Below are 24,322 nucleotides of genomic sequence, written 5' to 3'. Positions count from 1 at the left end.
AAGTAAAAATATATTTTTTTTCTAAAATGTTATATTAAGAAATATTGTTTAAATTTCTGAGTAGGAAATACGTGTTCAGGGGGAAAAATCATTGAAATAAGCACAATATTGATTAGCATCATTTTATCCCTACCTGGTTCCACCATGACTGTTTAAAATTAAAAATAACTGTAGGTTTGGTTTTAAAAAATTGTTTTGTTTTTGGTCAGTTATCACCCAAACATATTTTTTCCACTGATTTTTTTTTTTATGAGAGGGAAAGAGATAGAAGGAGAGAGAGAAACATCGATGTGAGTGAGACTCTGACTGGGGCCGGATATCAAACCTGCAACCCAGGTACGTGCCCTTGACCGGGAATCGAACCAAAACCCGAGACCCTTCAGTGCACACACCAACGCTCTAGCCACTGAGCATACCGGCCAGGGCAGCTAAGGGTTTTCGTCGTTTTTATACTATTATTGCTGTCATGGTTTCTTCTTATCCAACTACTAATTTTTCTATAGTAGAGTCTTCTCAGCTCTAAAAATCGAGGATGGGGTTTGTATTGCTTTAATGATTACCACAAGAAGGCAGGCCATCTTTGACTTTATGATTCAGGCTGCTGGGCCCCTTTGTATTTTAGCTCTTTCTCTCGTCTTTCCAACCAATATTTTCCAAAATACACCTGACATAGAATGAACATTTTTTAAATGCCTGTTTGAACTGCCAAGGGGAATAGTTTAAATCTATGATGTAGAGCCTCCTAAAAACCTGTCACGCTTTGTAGATTTTATCATCTTGTGTGTGTCTCACATGGTGGGCAAAGATGGACTTAATTGTAATGGAAAGCCCTGTGTTGCCTCATTCTGCTTTATTACTGGATTGATGGGTTAATGTCTGTAAATTGCCATGTGTTCGTACACAAGGCGAAGGAGAGTTATGTATACACCTTGATGAAAAAGAGCAAATATCTTAAATATTTTATAGCACATGCGGTCTCATTAAACATATTATTGAGATGCATAGCCAGCATGGTTCAGTGGTTGAGCATCAACCTATAAACCAGGAGGTCATGATTTAATTCCCAGTCAGGGTACATGCCCAAGTTATGGGCTCAATTCTCGGGGGGACGGAGGGGAGCGTGCAGGAGGCAGCCAATCAATGATTCTCTCATCATGGATGTTTCTATCTCACTCCTTCTCCTTCCCTCTCCAAAATCAATAAAAAAATATTTTAAGTAAAAAAACATATATGTATATTATAGAGAGCAAGCACAAGGTGAGGAGGATGGCATCTTATTCATTTTTATATCTCTTGTCCCCCCCCCCCCCCCACAATACCTGGATCTTTTTTTTTATTGTTTAAAGTTTTACAAATAGTAGTACATATGTCTCCTTTTTTTTTCCCCATTGACCTTCCCCTGGCCTCCCCTACCCCCTGACACATGCCCTCCCCACCCCCCACCCCCGCCCCAGTGTCTTGCTCTATAAAAGCTCAGTACATCTAAGAAGGGAAGATGACTTGTGTTATCATTAGCAACAGAATAATCTATGTATATAAAAGCCTAAGCGACCGGATGACCAGCTGGTAGCTATGACACACACTGAACACCAGGGGGCAGACACTCAATGCAGGAGCTGCCCCCTGGTGGTCAGTGGGCTCCCACAGCAGGAGCGCTGCTCAGCTGACAGACACTGGGTTCACAGCTGGCAAGCACAGCTGTGGTGGCGTGAACCTCTCCCACGGATCCTCCCCCTGCGCGCCCCAGTGGTGGTGGCGGCAGGCGCAGCCTGGCCTGGATGAGCGGGAGCGGCACAGTGCCTAGCCTAGGCTTGGACTCCTCCCTGGCCGCCTGCTGCTTCGTGCACTTCTTTGTGCTGTGCGGGATCGATGCAGACAGCAGGCTGGAGCCTAACGAGCTGGCGGGTAAGGCCAGGCTGCGGCGGCGCGGAGGTCCACTGATCCCCGCTGGCCAAGCTGAGGGACCCCCCCACTGGTGCACGAATCCGTGCACCGGGCCTCTAGTTTGTAATAGATTTCTCAAGCCATTCACTTTCCTAGCTGGTTATAAATACAATCTGACTATGCCTCCTCTCATTTAAGTGGCATTTAATTTTTCACATCTGTAATTATTGGATTGCTAAATCTTGCGATCAACAAGTTGGACATTCAGCTAAGACTCTGCAAATAGAATGGCATCGTTCCTGACAGCGGGGGAATATATAGTCAGTGCAGTGTTTCAGCAGCCCGTGACAGCTGTTGGTCGAAGAACATTAATCAAGTAACTGAGATGTTAGAAAATTGGAAGAAATTGCACAGAAACCAGGAATGAAAAGGTCTGAGACTGTCTGGGGCCAGCCTTTTAACCTTGCTGAAGAGCCTTAGCATTCCTGTAAGTGTGAATTTAATGTGTCTTCAGTTTGCTGTGCCTCAGACCCTTTTCATTACAGGTAATTTTCGGCGTAAATCCATCAGCTTAGATACGCTGTATTCCAGAACTTTTCAATGTCTTTTATTCCATCATCGGCATTTGTGAATCCGATGGTTCGTTTGTGAATCCCGCAACACTCCCATTTGCAGGGATTGATTGGCGTCTCAGTTTGTTTTTCTCCTGGATCTGCCAGAAGGCCGGCAGGCTCGTGTCCTGAAGGTCAATGCCCAAAGTCAAGCCGACAGAGCCGCGCGTTGCCAGCTTTCCAAGATGAGGCCTGACTCCCTTCGCAGAAATAAACGATCGCTGCCGTGTGGCGTGGCTCTGAGCGGGCGCATCGATACTGTGTCCCTACCTGCTGTACACACGGATGCCACTCGCTGTTAGCGTGATTGACTGAGCAGCGCGGAGGGCGCGCCTGCCAGGGACACGCAGTCACGTCGCTTTCCATCGCGGCCCCGAGACGTTCCTTTTGAGTTGATTTTCCTTGGGCCTCATGGCTTCACATCCCAGGGGCTTTCCAGCCACACGGCGAAGGTGGAGCAGGCCCGTGTGGGGCTCTGTTTTCTGAATGATACCCCAGAGGGGCTCGGGGTGATACCCTTGGCCAAAGCCGGATGGTAGGCTTTGGAGGGAAAGTGACATGAAGGTGGCTGTTGCGAATCCTGACAAATGAGTAGCTCTGCACATTGAAGTCTCATCCAAGGCTCTCTCTAATGGGCAAATGGATCACTTCATTCAATCGCGGGAAATCAGTCGGGCTGTATCTTTATGTTCTGTTTTACTGTCCCGTTTCCCAGGCTCTGAGGCAGCAGCAGAAGAGAAGAAATGGAGTCTCCGTGATGGTCAACAAGACGGTGCCGCGCGTCGTGCTGACGCCCCTGAAGGTGTCGGACGAGCAGTCGGACTCGCCGTCAGGTAAAGAGCCGGCAGGGTCCGCGGGCCGGTGCCTCCCGGGGAGGCCCTCGTGAAGGGAGACGCCAGGAATTCTCTCTGCACCCGAGTGATGGCTCCACTTGAGGTTTTGTTTAATGTTTCTATGCCTTTGATTCTTTCCCGGATTAAAAAACACGGAGCGTTTTGCTCCTTAAACAAAGGTAGCAGCTCACTCATCAGCAGAGCGCTTCCTTTGCTCACGTCAGGAGGGCTGAGAAAGGGTCCTTCTGGGCGGGCTTCTGCTGTTGCCGGGGCCTCTGTGTGGGTGCGGGACTTCAATGGTGGGCCTCATGCTGACGGGCAGTGCCCGCAGCTGCAGCTCTCGGAGGGTGTGCCTTGTTTTGTGGTCCTCGGCTGCGACCCCGGGCGTCCTTGGTGAGGTTTTGTGTTCTGGCAACATCCTTCTCACCTCCGTGCGCCCTGACCTTTTCTAATTTACCTCCTGTCACTTTATCAGCGACATACCATTCTGTTTATGGTAGATCGATGGCTGCATTTTCTGTGCCTACTGCAATGTAAAGTTATTTATAAAGGTATGATTTCCTCTCTCTCTCTCTCTCTCTCTCTCTCTCTTCGAGCTTCTCTGCTTGCTGCATCTTTCTGTCTTGCATCGTCTCTAAGTGATATAATATTGTTGGAGCTTACTGGAGTATTTTTACAAAAGATCTCAGTGTTTCTTCTATAAGCTGTCAGATCAGCGAACGTGTTTTTGACTCCACTATTAGGCCATCTGTTCTTGCTTTTTGTTCAGAGTGATTGATTTATTGGGCTTTCTCTTTGTAGCCAGTAAAGGCATGAGATTGTGGCCCACGGTAATGAATTAACTCTTAGAAAAGGAGATTATATCTTCAGCCTTTTAAAACAATTTGAGATTTTTCTTTTCAAGGACAGCAAGAGGAAGATAATGACCTAATAACTATTTCCTTTTTTAGGATCCGAATCTAAAAATGGTGAAGCAGACAGTTCAGATAAAGAAATGAAACATGGGCAAAAATCTCCCACTGGAAAACAAACAAGTCAGCACTTAAAACGGTTAAAAAAGTCTGGTTTAGGTGAGTGTTCAATGGACGATGACATTTCATAGTCTAGAGATTTCTATCTTTTTGCATGAAATTATGGAGAGTCTCAGAACATTTTTTTAAAGAGTAAAACGAACCTTTCTTAAATCATTCCAATTTATCTAAACCAAAAGGGTACTAAATAAGGAAATGTAGCTATAACGGAATGACCTTAAGCATTAAGATGATTAAATATTGCTTAAAAATAGCTAAAATCTGTGAATGACATTATTGTATGAAACAAAGGCTAAAGATAAGATATTTAAAATTATATATATATATATCTTCAAGTACTTATCAGCCAAGTATGGTTCTATTTGATGTGCAAAATTTTGTTCCCCCCACTGGATTTCACTTGATAAGAATATATTATATGGGGGCGGGGGGAGATGCAGCTTTATAAAGACTTCACTGAGCTGAGGGTACATGTCCTGGGGGGCCGCTGCGGTAAGCCGCTCGGCCTCGCTTTTCAATCCGTGCTGCTTGACATAGTGAGTCGTGCTTGTCTGAAAACTCGTGTGAGGTTGCTGAGCAGTGTGGGAGACGCCGTCCAGGGGTCTTACAAGTCAGCGCCAGAGTTTCTTCTGAAGATCTTCCTGATGACCTCTCATCAGGAGCTCCACAGCGGCGGCCAGGGGAAAGGGACGAGGAGAAGTAAAAAGATGAAAACAAACTGATCCTGGGCTGAGCATTGCCATTCTCTGCCGACTCCGCCTTGCTGGAAGTCTGGACCAAATGGCTTCATTTCTCTTAGTTATTTCACCCCTGAACAAGGGCAATGATAATGACCCGGGTCATTGCAACATTTCGTAAAATGATAGAAACTACAAATTTATTGACCTGACCTTTATTACTGGTTCTGCACTTATTTTCTTGGAAATTTAGGGTAGGTCTTATTTGCAGAGGTTTTGTGTTTGCAAAATTCAAGCAAGATTCTGACGCATTTATTTTTAGTTTCTTAGTAACTCTTTATTGATTGCCTACTATATACCAGGAATTTTGCTAACTCCTAGGCACATACTTTTAATAAAAAGCCTTTCTATATTTTTTAGATATCTTCTGGGAAGCAGAATTTATTTTTGTTTTAATTTTTTCAATGTAGCGTAATTATCGCTTTTGCATTATTTCCAAAGCTAAATAATTTTATAGTTTTTGTGTATCCTCAAACATATGTGTGTGTTTGTGTATAACCACACTTACGCATATACTGATGTAGTTTTTATTTTTCTACTAGCCTTTTGGGGGGTTGTAAAATCAATTCTTTAACATGAGTAGCTTCTGAAGTAGAAAACTGTAATGGGAGAATGATATATAAAGAATGTCCTAAAAAAAATACCCTATTATGATACCCAAAGTAGTTGAAAAGTCATTAACCTTCAGGTAATAGTCTGCTAACAAACTCAGTAAATTCAGTGTCATATCATGAGTTTAAGAAAATTCACCCGGCCGGCATGGCTCAGTGGTTGAGTATCAACCTATGAACCAAGAGGTCACAGTTTGACTCCCGGTCAGGGTACATGCCTGGGTTGCAGGCTCCATCCCCAATATGGGGTGTGCAGGAGTCAGCCGATCAATGATTCTCTCTCATCATTGATGTTTCTGTCTCTCCCTCCCTTTCCTTTCCTCTCTGAAATCAATAAAAATATATATTTTTTTAAATTTCGAGGCACAGGCCTTGCTGTTTAATTGCTTAGCTAACTTCAGGACTGGAAGTCAAGGCCATTGTGTGCTGGTGATCAGCATCCTCCCAGGCGCTCCGGTCTGCAGCCAGGATCTCCTATTATCTAATGGTTGCCTAGGAGTCCTGCATGCCAGTAAGAAGCTCACTTGTTAAAAAATTGTTGTATTGTGAGAGTATTTTAGCTGACTTGTTAGCAAATTACAAAGGCAATAAAGGAGACCGCTGTGTTCTTTTTAACCTGCTTTCTTTTAGACCTCAAAGTGCTAGAAATAATGAAGCCCCTTAATGAAAGAATGGAGCAGTAAACTCATATTCATGCCCATATTGAATGCAATGGTCTAGGTGTTTTGACAGAAGATTCCTCATTTAGTCCCTACTTCAATTATGTACAGTAGAATTATTTCCACTTTCTTCAGCTGAAGAAACAGGCCCAGAGGATTAAGGAGGTTTGCCCAGACCCATAAATGACACAGCTAAGATACAAGCGAAGGCCCAGCCAGCTCCAGTCTCCACTGTTAATCTTGGGGATGGTCTGACTGTCAAATCCTTTAGCCGACAGAGCAGACCTATGGACACCCCTGAGGAGCAGCACGGCCCTCTGTCACATGAGTCTGCCAGAGGTGTTAAAATGCAAGTGCACTAGCCCTGGCTGGTGTGAAGTGGCAGCTCGTGCAGGGTCTCCGGTTCGATTCCCAGTCAAGAACACATACCTGTGATGCAGGTTCCATCCCTGCCCCAGTAGGGGCACGTGGGGTGTGTGGGGGAGGCAACCAATCTATGTGTCTCTCTCACATCAATATTTCTCTCTCTGTTTTCCTCTCTCTCTTTCTCTCTCTCTCTTTCTCTCTACCTCCCCCCCCCCCCCCGCTTCCCTCCCTTCCACTCTTATCCTCGGGTGGGGATTAAACAAACAAAAAAATGCAGGCACGCTAGTTACTCTAACACAGAAGGAGAATGAGCAACTCTACGATTTCTTGGCTGATCCTGTAAAATGAAGAGATGAGGAAAAAGGTGGGATTTCAATTAAGTCAATTAAGGTAAACATTTGTCAAGATAAACGGAAGATAATTACAGGAAGGAAGTGTGACCGACTCTCTAACCTAGCAAGCAGCTTAGGGGAATGGCTTATTTTGTGCTGTTGAAGTCAGTAGTACTTACGAAGCCCGATACTCTAGAGTGAAAAGTGAAAAAATGTAAAAGTGAAAAAGGGTTACATGTGACCCTCTCCAGACAGTAGCCCATGTCTCTTTCAGAAAGGGTTGTTCCGATGCTCTGTGGCCTGCGGGAGCTTACAGAGTGGAAGCTTCTCTGTGCTGTGAAGCCTTGTAGAGTCTGGATGGTATTTAGCACTCCATAAGGCACATTTTTGGATATTTTGCTCTCCCCTCTTTGCCATTAACCTTGCTCATTCCTTGGGAATAATGACCTTCTGTCCATCTTCGAGGTTCTCACCACACCCCTTATATCCCTCTTACTAGTAGGTGCTAAATACACTTTTTAAATTTATATTTATTGATTTGAGAGAGAGAAACATCAATTTTGCTGTTTTACTTATGCATTCATTGGTTGATTCTTTTTTTCTTTTTTCTTTTTAAATATATTTTATTGATTTTTTACAGAGAGGAAGGGAGAGGGGATAGAGAGTTAGAAACATCGATGAGAGAAGAAACATCGATCAGCTGCCTCCTGCATACCCCCTACTGGGGATGTGCCCGCAACCAAGGTACATGCCCTTGACCGGAATTGAACCTGGGACCCTTCAGTCCACAGGCCGACGCTCTATCCACTGAGCCAAACCAGTCAGGGCATCATTGGTTGATTCTTGTATGTGCCCTGACTGGGGATTGAACTCATAACCTTGACCATTGACGTTCCAGAATAACACTCTAACCAACTGAGCTACCCAGTCAGAGCTGAATAAGTTTTGAATGAATTATTTATAGGTAACCAGATGGGTTAGTAGGTTTGTCTGGATGTCTGAGGCATCCTATGGGTTTCAGCACAGTAGGCAAGTTACTTAGATACCCTGGAATAAAATGAACTTTCCCAAGAGACCCTGTGTTCTTGGGATGGGTCATTCTTTGAGGACCAATGTGTAGCTCCAGAACCAATGTGAAAAAAGATGAACACCCAACACTCCCAGCCGGCCAGACAGGGAGAACTGGTTCTTAAATATTTGTTTTTCCCAGCGGAGTTAGACATCCAATTCGTACAGTTTCAGAAATGTGGTTTTCGCCTTCTTTGCCATCTCCAAGTAGAGGTAACTGTATAAATGCCCTAACCCAGTGGTTGGCAAACTCATTAGTCAACAGAGCCAAATATCAACAGTACAACGATTGAAATTTCTTTGGAGAGCCAAATTTTTTAAACTTAAACTTCTTGTAACGCCACTTCTTCAAAATAGACTCACCCAGGCCGTGGTATTTTGTGGAAGAGCCACACTCAAGGGGCCAAAGAGCTGCATGTGGCTTGCGAGGCGCAGTTTGCCGACCACGGCCCTAACCTACTGAAGCCATCTAGAATAATAAAAGCGTAATATGCTAATTAGACCAGATAGCTGAACAACCTTCCAAAAGACCTTTGGATGTCCTGGACGACCTTCTGGGGCTGCGAGGGCCGAGCCCCTTGCATGAATTTCATGCATCAGGCCTCTAGTTCTAAATGAAAACAAATGCTACACATCTTTCCTAACTTCAGGTGATTCTGAAACTAAACTCAGTAAATATCAGACTTTAGGGTATTAATCTAAATTTCCATCCTCATTGTGAGATTCCCCGAACAGGATATGAAATACTTTTCATCGCCCCTCATGCACTTGCTTTCGGTCTCTGGCCATGTTAATTTGTCAAATTGCAGGATAGTCACCGTCTTCAAGGTGGAGGTTTTGCCTGAGTCTCGGAGCCTCAGGAGTGGAGCCCAGCACCCAGTGTGTTTCCCTGAGGACCCTGCAGTGGAGGGTGCCCCCAGGCCTCCTCGGGCCCCTGCCTAGGCCAGCTCCCTGGAGAGGGCTGGAGCACACAATGAAAATAGATGCAGTGAGTGCTGACACCCCGCAGTTCTGCTCTTGAAATCTGTGAGAAATATATCACAGCCTAGGGACCCACTACTTGTGACATTGGTGTTTTGTTTTATCTTTGTTCTGTTAGTTTTGTTCTTCACCAGGATTATTTATGGAAAGTAAAAGGATATTTCTCTGAGTAGCTCTCTGATGGAGTAGACAGGAGACATGGGTCAATTGAGTGCAGTTGGAAAAAAAAAATAACAGATCTATAGAATATTTTTCTGATGATGTTACAGCAAAAAAGAAAACTTTTGTTAGCCCTCTCCCATTTCTTAATCATGTGTGGTAGGAAACGTTACTCTGTTATGCGTAAAACAAATGCTAACAGTATCTACAAGAGCTCTTTTATATCATACGTCTTGCAGGTTATTATAACAGTACATATTAGACTACCACATAATCAGGCAGTCGAAACCGCATCCAGTGAGCTGAGAGGTAGGTGACAGCTGAAAATGGGGTTTAAAGTACACGTGTTTCTTGCCTAATCAGTTGGTTTAATATCCTGTCTGCTTATCTTAGCAAAGGATGAAACTCATTTTAAAGCTCCCCTGTGGAGACTTCAGAGATAACCCTGGTACATTATCATCTCGTGGTCTCCAGGACACTCGGAGGGTGGATTGTACACATTTAAAAAATTGTTTAATAATGCTATTCTCTCTTACCACTGTCTTACAAATTAATTTCTCACATTTTCCCTTAATTAAAATTAGGGGTCATTTACCTAAACCAGCTTTTAATGATAGCTCTTCCTACCCACTCAGAAGGAGTTTACGGAGTGCCTGCCAAACTCGTCTAAGATTGTAATGGATGTCTCTGAGGGGTTTGGAATAAATGTGCTTGCTGAGCCCAACTTCTGGGATTCATTCCAATATATTTTATTTGGTTTAATCTTTCTTGTAGTGAAGAATGATAACATTACTGGTTTCATAAAATGTTATATACTTTAAGAATAAATCAATGCAGAAAAATAAGAATTGAAAAATAAGCCTCAATCTATCATCCAAAATAACCTCTCCCAGTGTTTTATAAACAGATCTGACATCTCTTCATGTGTAAGTCTAGCCAGAGGTCATCATTGAGAAACTGTATTATGCCATTTAAATTAAAATTATAAAATTTAAGTGAGCCCAGGCTGCCTACTAAAGAAGAACAGAAGTAAAATGTATAAAGAGCGTTGCTAAACATTGCCACGAGATCTATTTATAGCTAAAAGTCCTCTCCAAAGGTATTAAATAAATGAAAAACTGAAAGAGGAGTGATTATCTTCTTTAAGCACTCACTTAACGTTGGACAGTATATTGTAAAGGACAGGGAAATAATTACACACGTAGCCCCTCCTGCCTCCCTGTCTTGGTTAGTTTTATTATTTTTTATACATCGTTGTTAACATTTATATTCTGTTTGGCAGTCAGCATTCCCATAGTTCACGACCCCGGTACTGTATTTCAGTGGATTCAGTGCTCCCTGGTAGACTCCTTACACGGTTTTTCATGTGTGAAGGCTACGCGGATTCTCATCATAGAAGGTGTGATTTTGACCTCAGTTACACGTGTGCCCCCTCAGACTTGGCTCTTCCAAAGCCCGTGTGTCTCCTCTGAGCTCTTTTAAAACCTTCCTCTCGGTTCCTTGGAGGCAATGAAGCGCGCTTTTCGTTCTGAACTCTCTCTGTAGTTTCCTCGTGTCCCAAACGCTCTGGTCTGCCCTGGCGTGTGCTCCTGCCCCGGTGTGTCTCTGGGTTTGTGTTTTGTGTGTAAATCCTGTGTGGGGTCCCTTCGGGGAGTCCGAGTGTTTCCGCCCGCGTTCTACCCGCTGATCCACAAGAGCACCGACGCCTGCAGCCTGTCCTCAGGTTGGTGCTCTTCCAGGTCCCTTTGGTCAACATAACGGAGACTTGCCCTGGCCCCGTTTGGACACAGGCCTATGGTTTTTATCTTGGAACCAACCTGGTGCTTCTGTAGCAGGGACTCTCACTGTGGCTTCTCTTCCTCCTCCCACGGCCCTCAAATACTTAACACTCTCTCGTGTCAGGAATTAGACACTAAAATGACTGCATCTCTCCTTCCTCTGGATACTGTAGGGAGACGAGGTACCAGCTTTAAGAAGCTAGGGCAGTCAGATATAATTGGATTGTCCTTACGCCAGTTAGGAGTAAGCTCCTGAGGAGAATTAAAAAGGAATTAAACATTCTGTGTGGCAGCAAATTTAGCAAGACTTTCATCTGTTCTGTTTTTGTTCCAAAATGACGAAACATGCTTTTGCTTAAATGGACATCTTTGAACCAGGTCTTTTGGTGTTGCCATAAAAGAACATGGAGCTCTCTGGATCTTTTTTCCCCTATGATATTCTTAATGATTTCGAACCAAACTAAACTGTAACCAGCAGCGTAATCCATGCTTCTCACATGGCTCATAACATGTATTTCAAAAGTGTTTCAGTTTTCTCATTTCTCCAATGCCCCCTCCCAGTCAGAATTACTGTTGGTAAGTAAGATTGAGAAGATTGAGAATCTGTACATCATAAAAAAACAACTAAGCAAATTCCTTCCCTACGTTTTCAACATTTCTGTCTCTAGGTTTTACCTTTGCCTCTGATAAAGGTAAGAAGCTTCTTCCCTATTCTCTCCCTCTTGCCTTTTTGTTTTAATTGTCAAGTACTTCAAATGTATAGAAAAATACAGAAGCTAATGAAGGACATGTACACATCCATACCATGACTCAACAAATATTAGGCGTTTGTGAGATTTGCTTTAGATTTTAAAAAGATAGATACAACTTTTGTACTTTCTGTGTTTCTAAGTGAGTTGGCCAAGAAAATTTCTCTCATTCTGCCTTTATCCTTACTTTGGAATAAAGGTTATGTGAACTTCATAAAGTGAATTAAAGCACTTGCTTGCATTACCTAGTTACTGGGATATGTATAATATGACGTCATGGTGACGTTTCTTGGTGTCCTGGTAAAATTCATCTTTAGAGCTATTTCTGATAAGTGCTTTGTGTGCATATGGGCTGGGGGGTTGCCTATTTATCCATTTTTTTTTAAAGATTTTATAAATTCAGGTTTTCTATTTTTAAGTTAAATTTGAAAGTTTATAAACATGTAACAGTTGGTCTTCAAAGATATTGATTAAAGTCGTAGTATTATTTGTGCTTTTTAACTCTATGTAACTACTTTTGCCTTGTAAACCTCTAGCATATCTCAACATGTGCCTACCTGTCATTCCTATTCATGTTTAATGATGCTACCTCTCTCTAGAGGTATGCCTATTTTATTAGTCTAATAAAAGAAAAATTATTTTGTCCTTTTTTTATTTCATGAATGCCTACCTTAATTTTTAATTTTTTTCATATTTTTCTTTCTCGGGTTTTTATTCTTGGGTTCATGTATTAACTTCTTGATTTGTACCTTTAACATGTGAATTTTCAATATTTTTCCCACTCTCTAATATATACAACTAGAGGCCCGGTGCACGAAATTCATGCACGGAGGGAGGAGGGGGTGTCCCTCAGCCCAGCCTGCACTCCCTTCAATCTGGGACCCCTCAAGGGATGTCTGGCAGTTGAACATCCCTCTCACAATCCAGGACTGCTGGCTCCCAACCACTCACCTGCCTGCCTGCCTGCCTGCCTGCCTGATTGCCCCTAATCGCTTCTGTCTGCCAGCCTGATCACCCCCTAACCACTCCCCTGCCAGCCTGATCGACGCCTAACTGCTCCCCTGCTAGCCTGATTGCCCTTCACTGCCCTCCCCTGCAGGCCTGATCATCCCCAACTGCCCTCCCTTGCAGGCCTGGTTCCTCCCAACTGCCCTCCCCTGCTGGCCTGATTGCCCACAACTGCCCTCCCCTGCTGGCCTGATCGCCCACAACTGCCCTCCCCTGCCAGCCATCTTGTGGTGGCCATCTTGTGTCCACATGGGGGTGGCCATCTTTGACTACATGGGGGCAGCCATCTTGTGTGTTGGGGTGATGGTCAATTTGCATATTACTCTTTTATTAGATAGGATTTGCCTTTAAAAGCAATTGAGCTTCAATTTACAAATTTTAACATCATTCAGAATCAAAATATTTTGTCAATTTTGTTGTAAATTTTTTTCCTTTATTAAATATTTAGAAATGTGCTTTTGAATGTGAAAATATATAATGAGTATGTGAGGACTGAACAGTGTTTGTGTTATTGATACCTACTTATATTTCTTTGTGAAAAGAAAGATGAGGTTTTATATTATTCTCCAATATTTGTTGAGACTCACTGGTCAGTTTTTTTGTTTTGTTTTGTTTGTGTTTGTTTTCTTACTGTCCCTTGAGTGCTGCCAAAAACATTGCTTTCTCTGAAGGGCTCAGTGCAGTGCCATAGGTTAAATTCATCAGTACAAGATGGATTATTGAGTTGCTGATGTCCTTTGTATTCTTAAGACACGTTTTTTGTCTGATATTGCAACTTCCGATCAAATATCTGAAGACTTCCCACTAGCATTGTGTCATTCCAATTTCTCTTTTCAATTCTCTCAATTTTAGATTTTGAATGCTATCCTATTTAAATAGATGCAGGCTTAAGGTCAATATGTTTACCAGTGAATTATTTCTTTTACACTTAAGAAATTATCTTTTTTATGCCACATAAGATGTGTTTTACCTTTGACTGTCTTGTCTGATGTTAATATGGTAGGATTGCTTTTTTTGTTATTGTTTTGAATGTCTGCCTAGTATTTCTTAGTTTATCTCCTCATTTTTATCCATTCCATGTGATTTTTAGTTTAAATATGTCTCTTGGAAGCATCATATAATTGGATTGTATTTTTAAAGCTAAGACAGACATTCACTTATATTTGTTTTGATTGTGTTGGGCTTAATTTTTAAAAAGTTCTCCTCCTTTTATACCTTCCATTTGATTGATTGAGTTTTCCTCCCATGCATTTATTTTGAAGTTATGAGTCTCCCCCTGACCCCCAGTGGCTACTTACAGAGTTTTAACAAATAAAGAACTAGCCTGTATCTCTCCTGTTCCCAAACCATGCCAGGGTTTTATAGTGTTCTCAGTCCAATCACACCTTCCCATCTCCTTGCGATTATTCTCCACTATTTTATTTCCACTTGTTTTAACTCTCATTAGTTATTAGTATTCTTTTTCACCATTAAGTGTATTTGGATTTGTTTCTGTTAGTTCCGTGGTCAGCAAACTGCGGCTCATGAGCCACATGCGGCTCTTTGGCCCCTTGAGTGTGGCTCTTCCACAAAATACCACGGCCTGGGCAAGACTATTTTGAAGAAGTGGCTTTAGAAGAAGTTTAAGTTTAAAAAATTTGGCTCTCCAAAGAAATTACAATTGTCGTACTGTTGATATTTGGCTCTGTTGACTGATGAGTTTGCCGACCACTGGGTTAGTCTTTTAGTTGACACATGGCTTTTGCTACTCACTCATTCTTTCTTCGATTTAATTTCTTTATTTGTTAAGAACATTTACTGGTTATTTTAGCAAAATTCTCTAAGGGTTAGTTTCCATTTTGGATACTGAAAATGTTCTTGTGTCATTGCCATTTGGAGAGACTGTTTCCAATGAAATTCTAGATTGGCACTTATTTTCTCTCGGCCCTTTGAAGATTCATCACTGCCATCTGTTATCTGTTGAGGATAAGGTTTCTCTCTTATTGTCATCCCTTTGGAGGTAATCTATTTTTGTTCAAAATTGTTTAAGACATTCTTTTTTTTTATGTTTTATGATTTCAACATATCACATGGATATTTGTCCTTCAGAGTTAGAGTCTTACTTTATCTGAGGACTTGTCATTTTTTTTTCAGTTCTAAAGATTTCAGCCATTAGCTCTTCAACCATTGCTTCTCTGACATCTGCTGTGTGTTTTTACTCAGAAATTCCTACAGATATGCACTCAGACTGCTTATTCCATTCCCTGGATTTCGTTCTCTATCATGTTTTTTTTTTTTTTTTTCTCATCATCTTATATCCTGTATTCTAGATATTTTCACCCACTCTATATTTTGTTTTAATAACTAGATGCCCGGTGCACTGATTTGTGCACATCGAAAGGAAATTAATTAGAAGAAATATTTTAATATTGCCATTTGCCCTTTCTCTATAATAGAAGTGTCAACCAAATTCATGATCGACAATGACAGATGGAAACACACGCGTGTGATTGGCGCCAGCAAGAGCTTTATATATATAGACAAATGTGCTTAATTAGACCTGCTTTCTGATTTAGCTAAACTTTTTCCAGCCCAGTGAAGCACCCCAACTTCTCTTTCAGGTGATTGTCAGCAACACAGCAGTAAATATCAACATGAAGCAGATTATTATTGTAGATCACGCAGGGAGAACAAAGGGTGAAATATTTAACTGCATCAGTGTTTGACTATATTCTGTGCAGTGAGAAAACCTGAAGTCATTTTCAAGGTCTTCTTTTCAGTCGGGTCAAGTTTCTGAGCTTTCTAAATCTCTGTTTTCTGGCTAATGAAAAGAAAATAGGATCTACCGAGTCTCCTACTACTCCAGGACTTCTGTGAGGAGCAAATGAGATGAGGCACATGAAAACGCTTCACGGACATTTGGTTAAAGTGTAAAATATTTGCACCTGGCTACAAAGCAAGTTGTGTTCCTGGGCTGAAGAAACTGCAAGGAGGCTAGTCACTAGGGAAAGGAAGCCGGGTGTTGCTATATGATGTCATTAACTGGCGCCCACAGCGACCATTTCCGGGCTGGGCTGGGCTGTTGGCCGCATTTTGCGCCATGGGTTCTTGTCAGCATTGGCTGCAATTTGGTGGGGTGTTGCTCTGGGGTGGTGGTGGGGCCTGTGTCCCACTTGGGGGAAACCGTGTGTTGCTTTGTGGGCACCAGCTCCGTGGTGCTGTTTCTTTTTAAATGGCCAGTGTGCATCATGGCAGCTCCTATGTTGAGCGTCTGCCCCCTGGTGGTCAGTGCACGTCATAGCTACCGGTTGGATGGACACTTAGGCTTTTATATATATATATAGATTCTTTCTTCTGCTGTGTTCATTGAATATTTTAAAAAATTTTTAAAGAACTAATTTTGTTAGACATATATAGGGTCATATTTCAAATGTGTCTGTTTTTTTTTTTATCATAGTGTCCTGTTTTACATAATGGTTTTTATTCCTTCTTTTGTCTCTAATTATTTAAAACAAAGGCCAGCAATTTTTCTATCAGAGGACAGAGAGACAGTGCAGTAGGCTTTGCAGGTCCTGTGAAACTATTCAACTCTGAATTGAATTCCCTAGAGGTAGACCTAGGGACTCTAAACAGTTGGACTGGATATAGCTCATAAGCTGTAATTTATCAACAAATGATTGAAAATACACTCTATTAATATCACATTCAAATGGTTCTCTTAACTCAAGTAGCTAAGAGTGGAAATTCTTCTGTTTGATGCATCAGCTGACTATCCCTCATGGTAGGTTACTTTCTTGTGTCAGTATTTCCAGTTATGAACTCTAAATATGGCCTCCCGTTGGAGGCCAGTGCGTCTTGCATCATAGAATTATCCTTCAAAGCATACTGGCTTTAGAGACCATGCAGCTAGTATATTTATAAAGGTTGCTTTTTATATTATTGCTTTCAAAATACCTTGAATAAGAGTCTTCTGAAATAATCCAGTGCTTGGTGCTCTATTTGACACATGGGGACCACAGAGCTACTGGTGCTACCAGTGTCTCTATTAAATTCCCAGCACTATTATTCATCTGTGTATTATAGAATCTACAAATACTGTGTATTATAGAATCTACAAATACTGTACTTGCTACCACTTATGCTCCCCAAATTTCTTTTAAATTCTGGTGAATTGGAAGACCATAAAGTACTTCTTTATCTAGAACTGGGCTCCTTTGAGACAAAAATATGGACACATTGAGTGAAGTATGCATGATGAAAATTAAAAACAACTTAGGCAAATAGGAACACAAAGAAGCTTTGGAGATTTCCTTCTGAAATACCATTTTTAAAAGGGGTAGAATTAAATATATTCATGAATCTATATGTGTATATATATATGCTCGATATATACATATATCTGTGTGTACACGTGCATGGTGTTTCCAGTCCGTAGTAAATTCATGCCTCTTGCTCTTTATCACAGGACACTTGAAATGGACCAAAGCTGAGGACATTGACATAGAAACCCCAGGATCTATTCTTGTCAACACTAACTTGAGGGCATTAATCAATAAACATACGTTTGCTTCCTTACCTCAGCATTTTCAACAATACCTCCTGCTTTTGCTCCCAGAAGTGGATAGGCAGGTAAGTGGAAGTTTAGACATTTGATATTATTCACTAGCTATATTTATAAAGTGGCAAGTCTATTCTCAAAGATGACTGAGAAGTGGACGGACCGTTTTGTAATATTACAGTATATTTATGTAATTTACATGCTATTGCTAGCATTGGTGTATTTGTTTCGTCTGCCAAAACAAAACCATTTTTTATTATCAGGAGTGAGCCAATTCCAATTGTAAGATACAGCACATTGCAATAGAGTGAGAACAGCAGACCTACCCACCCTGGGAAGGGGAAACAAAGAAGTCAAACATTCCATCATCAAATACATCTTTGAAGTAGCTGCTGCCTTGCCCGGCGGGAATAGTGAAGTGTAGCAATAAAAAGCCAGGGCTTCTAACAAATTATGTAAATGTTTTTATTCTCAACTCTTTCCAAATGCATTTAAAATTTATGTTTGCCGTTGCCTTCTGAGAGTCTATCATCATGAATACGATTGCCTATAAATAATCACCTTTTATCTTTCTTTTAGTACAACTGGAAATGCTTTAAGTGTATTTTAGTATTTTTGAAAGGCCTCTAAAATAAGGAAATACAAAGATAGACCCACAATAGCAGGCATCAGTCATCTTCTAAAGCTGTTTCCTTAGAAAAGGCAAACAAATCCATCACATAAACTTTTATTAAATATCACAAAAATTATTAAATGGTAAATAGGAAACATTTCCTTGTGGTTCTTATTTCAATAAATTTTGACACTGTATATTGTTTCCAGTTGATGGACATAGTGTGTGCATATTTATGAATTTGTATCTCAAAATGAATTCGTATCTCAAAATGATAGGTACATCCATAGATTGAAATGGGCAAGATTGATTCTGTATTTTCACATTACTATGAATAATTTTTTTAGCTTTTTATTTGATTCTGTTTCTACTAACTTACCTCCTTTCATACATACTTAAAATTTGTTGAGCCATCTAGGTTTCTTACAGATCTCTTTGGTAGAGATTATTGTTCATATCTGGAAAAATATTACTTTCATTTTCAGAAGATTTGTGTTTGGAAGTTTGCCTTCATTCTATAAAAATTGTTTAATATTTATGAAATCAATGATTACATACACTCGAGTTGGCTACATCAGCTATATTTCTAAATAATCAAAACATGATATAGAAACAGATAAGTTTTAGGGGAAGGCAGAAAGTATATTGAGCTTTCATATGCAGAAGGGAAGAATCAGAGACAAATTTAAGATTGGTCTGAGAAATATAGGCAGAATTTGAAAATAAATGATGGAAGGTAAAAGGTTCAGATACAAAATCAAGAGCTAATTTTTTGGGAGTTTGCATTTTAGGTAGAACTGTGCAAATGAATCTGGGGAGACAAAGCAGAAATTGATTTCGGGAGATTCTTGGTATAAAAGCTAAAAGGTCTTGGCAAGTGTTCTCCCTGTGTTTGCAGTGCAAACCATGGTGGGCTTTTGAGCACAGCTAAAATGTACAATATCGTTGCCCTTTAAGAAACTTACTCTGGCAGTAATGAAAAGGAATGCAAGAGATGGGAAGCATGAGGGTGGGAAAAGTGGTTAGAAAGCAATTTTAGTTGTTTCAAAAAGGCAAAATGAGGGCTTGAATTTGGAAAATAACATTGAAATTGAGGAGGAGGATAATGTCATCATTATCTTCATCATCATCCAGTGGAGCAATTTTACATTTTGTCAAGTAGCAGTTGCAGTGAGATATAGGGAGAAGCTACTGATGACTCTTAGATTTCAAGCTTGTGTGATTGAGAATTGAGTGCAGGAATTAAGAAAAAAAAATTACTTTTTTGTGGTGGTGAGGACTGATTTTTGTAGTTACACACTATTTCCTCCACTTCAACATCTGTGTGGTTTATCTTGTTGGCAATTCTGTCTCCAACTCCTAGAATAAGATTTGGCATATAAAGGATAGTCAAGACATCTTTTTAGAATAGAGAAATGACAAGTTGGCCTCGGTTTAGCCAAATAGCTCAGTAAGCCAGGAGGCCAGCCTGCACAGTATCTATTACTCAGCTTTTTTCTAGTCATTGTGAGAAATATAGATGAGCAAGGCACAATACCTGTCCACAGATAACAGTTAGTTCATTAGGAAATTATTTACTCAAGAAATACTTATTGAGCATGTAGTATGTGCTTCATATACTTTGCGAAATACAAAGGATATAAGAATGAATCTTCTAGAGGAATAACAGAGAAGAAAGACAACCTCGTGTTAAAATGCTGTACAATATACAGTTTGCTCATTACTAGGAATTAGGTCTTAAAAACTGGGTGGATCGACACCAAATTTAGCATAAGACTGGGGAAAGTAATATAAATGCCAAAATGGAAGAATAAAGAGCATCCTCTGAGTGTCCAGAGGATAAAGAACTTCAGTCTGAAAGTGGTACTGGAGACGATTTCATGGTGGAAAGGATAATGGAACCTTGAAGTGTTGGAGACCAGGTGTAAGCTGACGCAGTGTCTGCATGGATACCAGTGTCAGTTTCGATCTAACTTGTTTTGATGGCACATTCCTATTGTCAGCAGATGAGCAGAATAGAGAGACCTTTCATACTTTATCAAAAGTCTGTAAATATTTACCGAGAACTTGGCCTCCCGCTTTATCTTAGAGATTAAGAAGAACAGAGAGTACATTCCTCTTTGTTGACCTCCTATTCAGTATTTGTGTATAAAAGGCATTACGCGGTTAATAAAGCTAGCTGCAGTAGCTCAATGGCTTGCAGAGCTACAGTCTCTCGAAGACTCGTAGACCTCCTGATCCCACTGTCCTGTCTTTCTTTTCTCAATTCCCACCTCCCTACCTCAGCCCAGTTCAACCTGTCAGGCTGGTCCCTGACATTGAAGTACTCATCAGTGTTTCATAAGTAGAATCAAGGGACAGTGACTCTTACAGAGAGGAAGAGCATGCCACTTACCAAGACCCGCTGCTGTGAGTACCAGGAGACTCAGCAGTTCATTGTGCCCGGATGCGGGGGAAAGAGGTGGGATGCTGTGCTGAAGGGTCGTGTAGTTGGCCATCTTGATGACCTGGTTGCAGACTACACTCTTTGAACTCTTTCTGAAAGGAATGGGTACCATCAGAGATTTTTCAGAGGAGAAATGGCATGCATGGAATAATTTATACAAATATTTTAGTGCCTGGACAGAAAGGAGGGGAAGAAGGTCCTAAAGGATGAGTAAAATACAGTCTTTATTTTCTCTTAAGAGCCAGTCGTCCTGTGAATGATGGATGGGACAGGCAGAAAGTTAAGACCCAGAGCTGCTGGTGAAGAGACCATTGTAGTAGTTGAAAGCGGAGATAAGGGTCTGACCTTGGGCTTTCGGCCTTGAAAGTGAAAAGAAAGGACTGAATTCCAGGCATATTTTCAACCCAGATGAGTAGGAAGAAATGAGAGATTGCTTGGGAGATGGGCTTGTGAGAGGTCTAGGAGGCAGTGGAGATTTTTATCTCGGGCGACTTGGGAGGACGAATGGCTCTGTGATCCTATCAGCATTTGGTACCAAGGAATTTAGAGCTCTTCTGTCTCTGTCTCAAGATGAGCAAAACCCTCTCTCCTGCTACCAAACTGCTGATGTTTCAGTTTAGCTTAGAATTATCCAAACGGGAATGGGCACCACTACTTTCCGGGACAGAATCCAACCCGTAGGAAAGGCACGGGGATGGGAATCTGATTACATAGACTTATTTGAGCCAGTAGGAGGCATTCTAATTATGTGAACTACCTGAGCATTTCATTTGTGTGAAAGCTGTCTTCACATATTTTTACAAAATTTGTGATTCCCAGCTTTCTTGTTTCCTCCCTTAGATGTTCCCAGGCCTCTGCCTGATTTCTCCCCTAGCACCGTTCCCCCCTGGCCTCCTCTGGGCCACGTGAAGCTGGGTTCATTGCATCATGGCATCTTCAGAATACAAGCTAGCTTTCCCGTTTCTCCTGCCAGTGCCAGCTGTCTTTAAGCTAGCCTGTCTGGTATTTTGTTTTCCTATATTTGTACTTTCCTTTCTTTTTAAGAAGGTATTTTTATCTTCGTTTACATTTTTATTTACTCCCAGTTGTTTTAGAACATTGCCACACTTAATTTTACTCTCCACACAGTGTGCTGCAAGGAAGAGAAAAATCGAACTCCAGCCGACTGAAATATAAAGGGGGTTTATTGTCTCAGGTAATTAGAAGAGAGAGGTTCGAGCGGGCTTCTGGTTGCTGCCCTGGTTCCAGTATTTATTAAGGACCCATTTAATTATTATTAGTGAGTTAATTTTAAAATTGTCTCCCTTGTTGTTGGCACTATTCTACACCTGAATCAAAAAATCAAAAAGGGTACTTGCCTCTTAGTTCCTATTCATGAAGAGAATACTTCTATAACAGTATTTCAAAGAGGACCTAGGATTCACACTAAAGGTACTACTTAGGTCACATGGTCACTTCTAAAACAATGATGCTAATAGCCAAGGCAATAGACTATGCACAGCGGTTTAAAGCAACAGGGCCCATTCTTGAACCTTAGCGGTAAAATGGTGCACTGTGGTAGAGGTCAGATATACTTCAGAAATCTGGCTTTGAGGAGGTTGTATTAGAAGGGTATGTAATGGGGGTGGGATGGGGCGAAGCTTGCTAGTCAGTTAGCAGTGCCTGCTGTAGGGGCGGGAATAAGTGTTGAGGTGAGTTTTAACATGTTGGGTTGAAATGCTTCTTCGGTATGAAATGTCCAGAAGTGGTTATATGTTCAGGTTTGGGGACTGAATAAAATTCAGTTAGTGATAAAATCTGCGTGGATACCAGTGTCAGCTGTGGAATTTGAGGAGGCTGAGAGACATGGTTATCCCAGAGGAATACATGTATTTGTGAGAGAATGTAAGAAAGCGTGTGGGAAGGAGCCAGAGAATAGATAGAAAATACAAATCCACGAGAAATCGTCAGTGTGGAGGTCACATACAGGCCACAGTGGCAAATGGACCTTAGGGGGTCATTGAGGGATAAGATGATGTCTTTCCTTTGTTCCTCTGGATCCGTCCTTCAGCCTTCTGCGCTCTGCTTGGCTCTGGGAGGCTAGCTCATGCATGGACTCCTGCACCAGGAGGACCTGTGCCTCCTGGGTTTTGTTGTTGTTTTTGAAATTTTTGAAATAATCATAAACTTTTAGAAAATGTAAAGATACATAGAGAATAAATTTCCAGCCTGATGACCCATCCTGTCCCCCCTCCCAATATATTGTGACTCAAAGGTGGTATTTTCCACAAACAAGGATATTCTCTTACATATGCACAATCTGAGCAATCACGATCAGAAATTTAACAGTGATGGTTGTTACCATGGGATTCTTCGACTCTGTTTAAGTTTAGCCAGTTGTCCCCGTAATGTCACTTTTGAGCAACAAGATCCAGTTCAGAATCTGTCATTGCATTCAGTTGTCATGTCTCCTTATCGCCTTCATTCTGGAACACTTCTTCAGTCGTCCCTAGACTTTCGTGGTTTTGACACTTTGGAGGTGTGTGTGATGTTTCCCTGTGATTAGATTCACATGCAGTATTTTGGGGAGGAACATGATAAATGGTGCTGTATTCTTCTCCTGGTAGCTATTAAGTGGCACACAGTTTTGATCTGTCTCAATACTGATGATGTTCACTTGATCATTTGATTAAAGTGTATCTGCCACGCTCCTCCAGGGCAAAGTTACTGCTTCCCTGTGGCAATTAAATCATATTTTGTGAGAAGGTTCTTTTAAACCGTGTGGATATACTGCTCTTCTTTAGACTCTCCATGTATCCATTTATTTATGCCTGCATGGTTTCACCGTCTCCTGTTTGCTCAGTAGGTTATTGTGTTTGACTGTCCCGCACTGGGTCACTGGGAGCCTGTTCCAGGGGCTCCTGTGTCTCCTGACATGGTTCTTTGAGCACTTTATCCCTCTGAAGCTCGTCAGGCAGTTCCGGTCTCATCTGCATTTTGTGTGCCCCAGCCCTGGATTGTACCGCTTGTCCGAGGGGCCATGTTCCCTTTGGTAGAGGATGGTATTTAAAAACCAAGATTTCCCAAAACGCGTGCTCTTCACTGTTAGGGGTGTTGCTGCTCCCAAGATCTAGGACAGAGCGATGAAATATCTGGATTTTTTTTCTAAGGCAGCGCTAGGACATCTGGATAGAATATCTATATACACTGAGTGGCCAGATTATTACGATCTCTGAATGCCTAATAATCTGGCTACTCAGTGTGTGTGTGTGCATATATATATTAGAGGCCCGGTGCATGAATTTGTGCATGGGTGGGATCCGGTCAGCCTGGCCAGGGGGAGGAGACATGGGTGGTTGGCTGGCCGGCCTGCCTGCTGGTCAAACTCCTGGTCGAGGGGACAATTTGCATATTAGCCTTTTATTATATAGGATATACACTGAGTGGCCAGATTATTATGCATTCACCGATCATAATAATCAGGCCATTCAGTGTATATAAAAGCCTAAGTGACCAAACGACCATCGGACCATTCGACCAGTAGCTATGATGCGCACTAACCACCAGGGGGCAGATGCTCAACACACAGGCATGGAAACATGGAACAGACTGATGAATCTCAAAGGGAAGGAGGAAGGGGGGAGGGCAGGAGGGGATTAATCAAAGGTCTTATATGAGAGGCCTGGTGCACGGATTCGTTGGCCTGGCCTACGGGGATTGAGCCGAAACCAGCCCGGTGCATGAATCAAGATGGGCTGGACACGCCCTGGAGCACTCCCGCGGTCCCTCCCAGGCCCCGATAGTCCCCAATAGGGACTGGGTAAGACAGGCCGGCCCCTGTGGGGATCAGGTCAAAACTGGCAGTCCAGCATTCCCCGAGGAGTCCCGGGTTGCAAGAGGGCACAGGCCAGGCCGAGGCACCCCACCGGTGCACCGGGCC

General features: G+C 41.8%; 1 protein-coding gene across 1 annotated transcript in view; it reads left to right on the top strand.

Annotated features, from left to right (window-relative positions):
• ASXL3 (ASXL transcriptional regulator 3) overlaps positions 1 to 24,322 on the top strand; it is a 153,955-nt gene that overhangs the window by 76,134 nt on the left and 53,499 nt on the right. Inside the window, exons 7-9 of the mRNA XM_054723606.1 lie at positions 3,211 to 3,328; positions 4,279 to 4,398; positions 17,252 to 17,415. Of these exons, the coding sequence (XP_054579581.1) occupies positions 3,211 to 3,328; positions 4,279 to 4,398; positions 17,252 to 17,415 (402 nt within the window). The remainder of the gene's footprint in view (positions 1 to 3,210; positions 3,329 to 4,278; positions 4,399 to 17,251; positions 17,416 to 24,322) is intronic.

The sequence above is a fragment of the Eptesicus fuscus genome, chromosome 12, assembly GCF_027574615.1.
Source record: "Eptesicus fuscus isolate TK198812 chromosome 12, DD_ASM_mEF_20220401, whole genome shotgun sequence".
NCBI lineage: Eukaryota > Metazoa > Chordata > Mammalia > Chiroptera > Vespertilionidae > Eptesicus > Eptesicus fuscus.
Note: the sequence above shows the minus strand (reverse complement) of the source record. Positions and strands in the feature narration are given on the sequence as shown.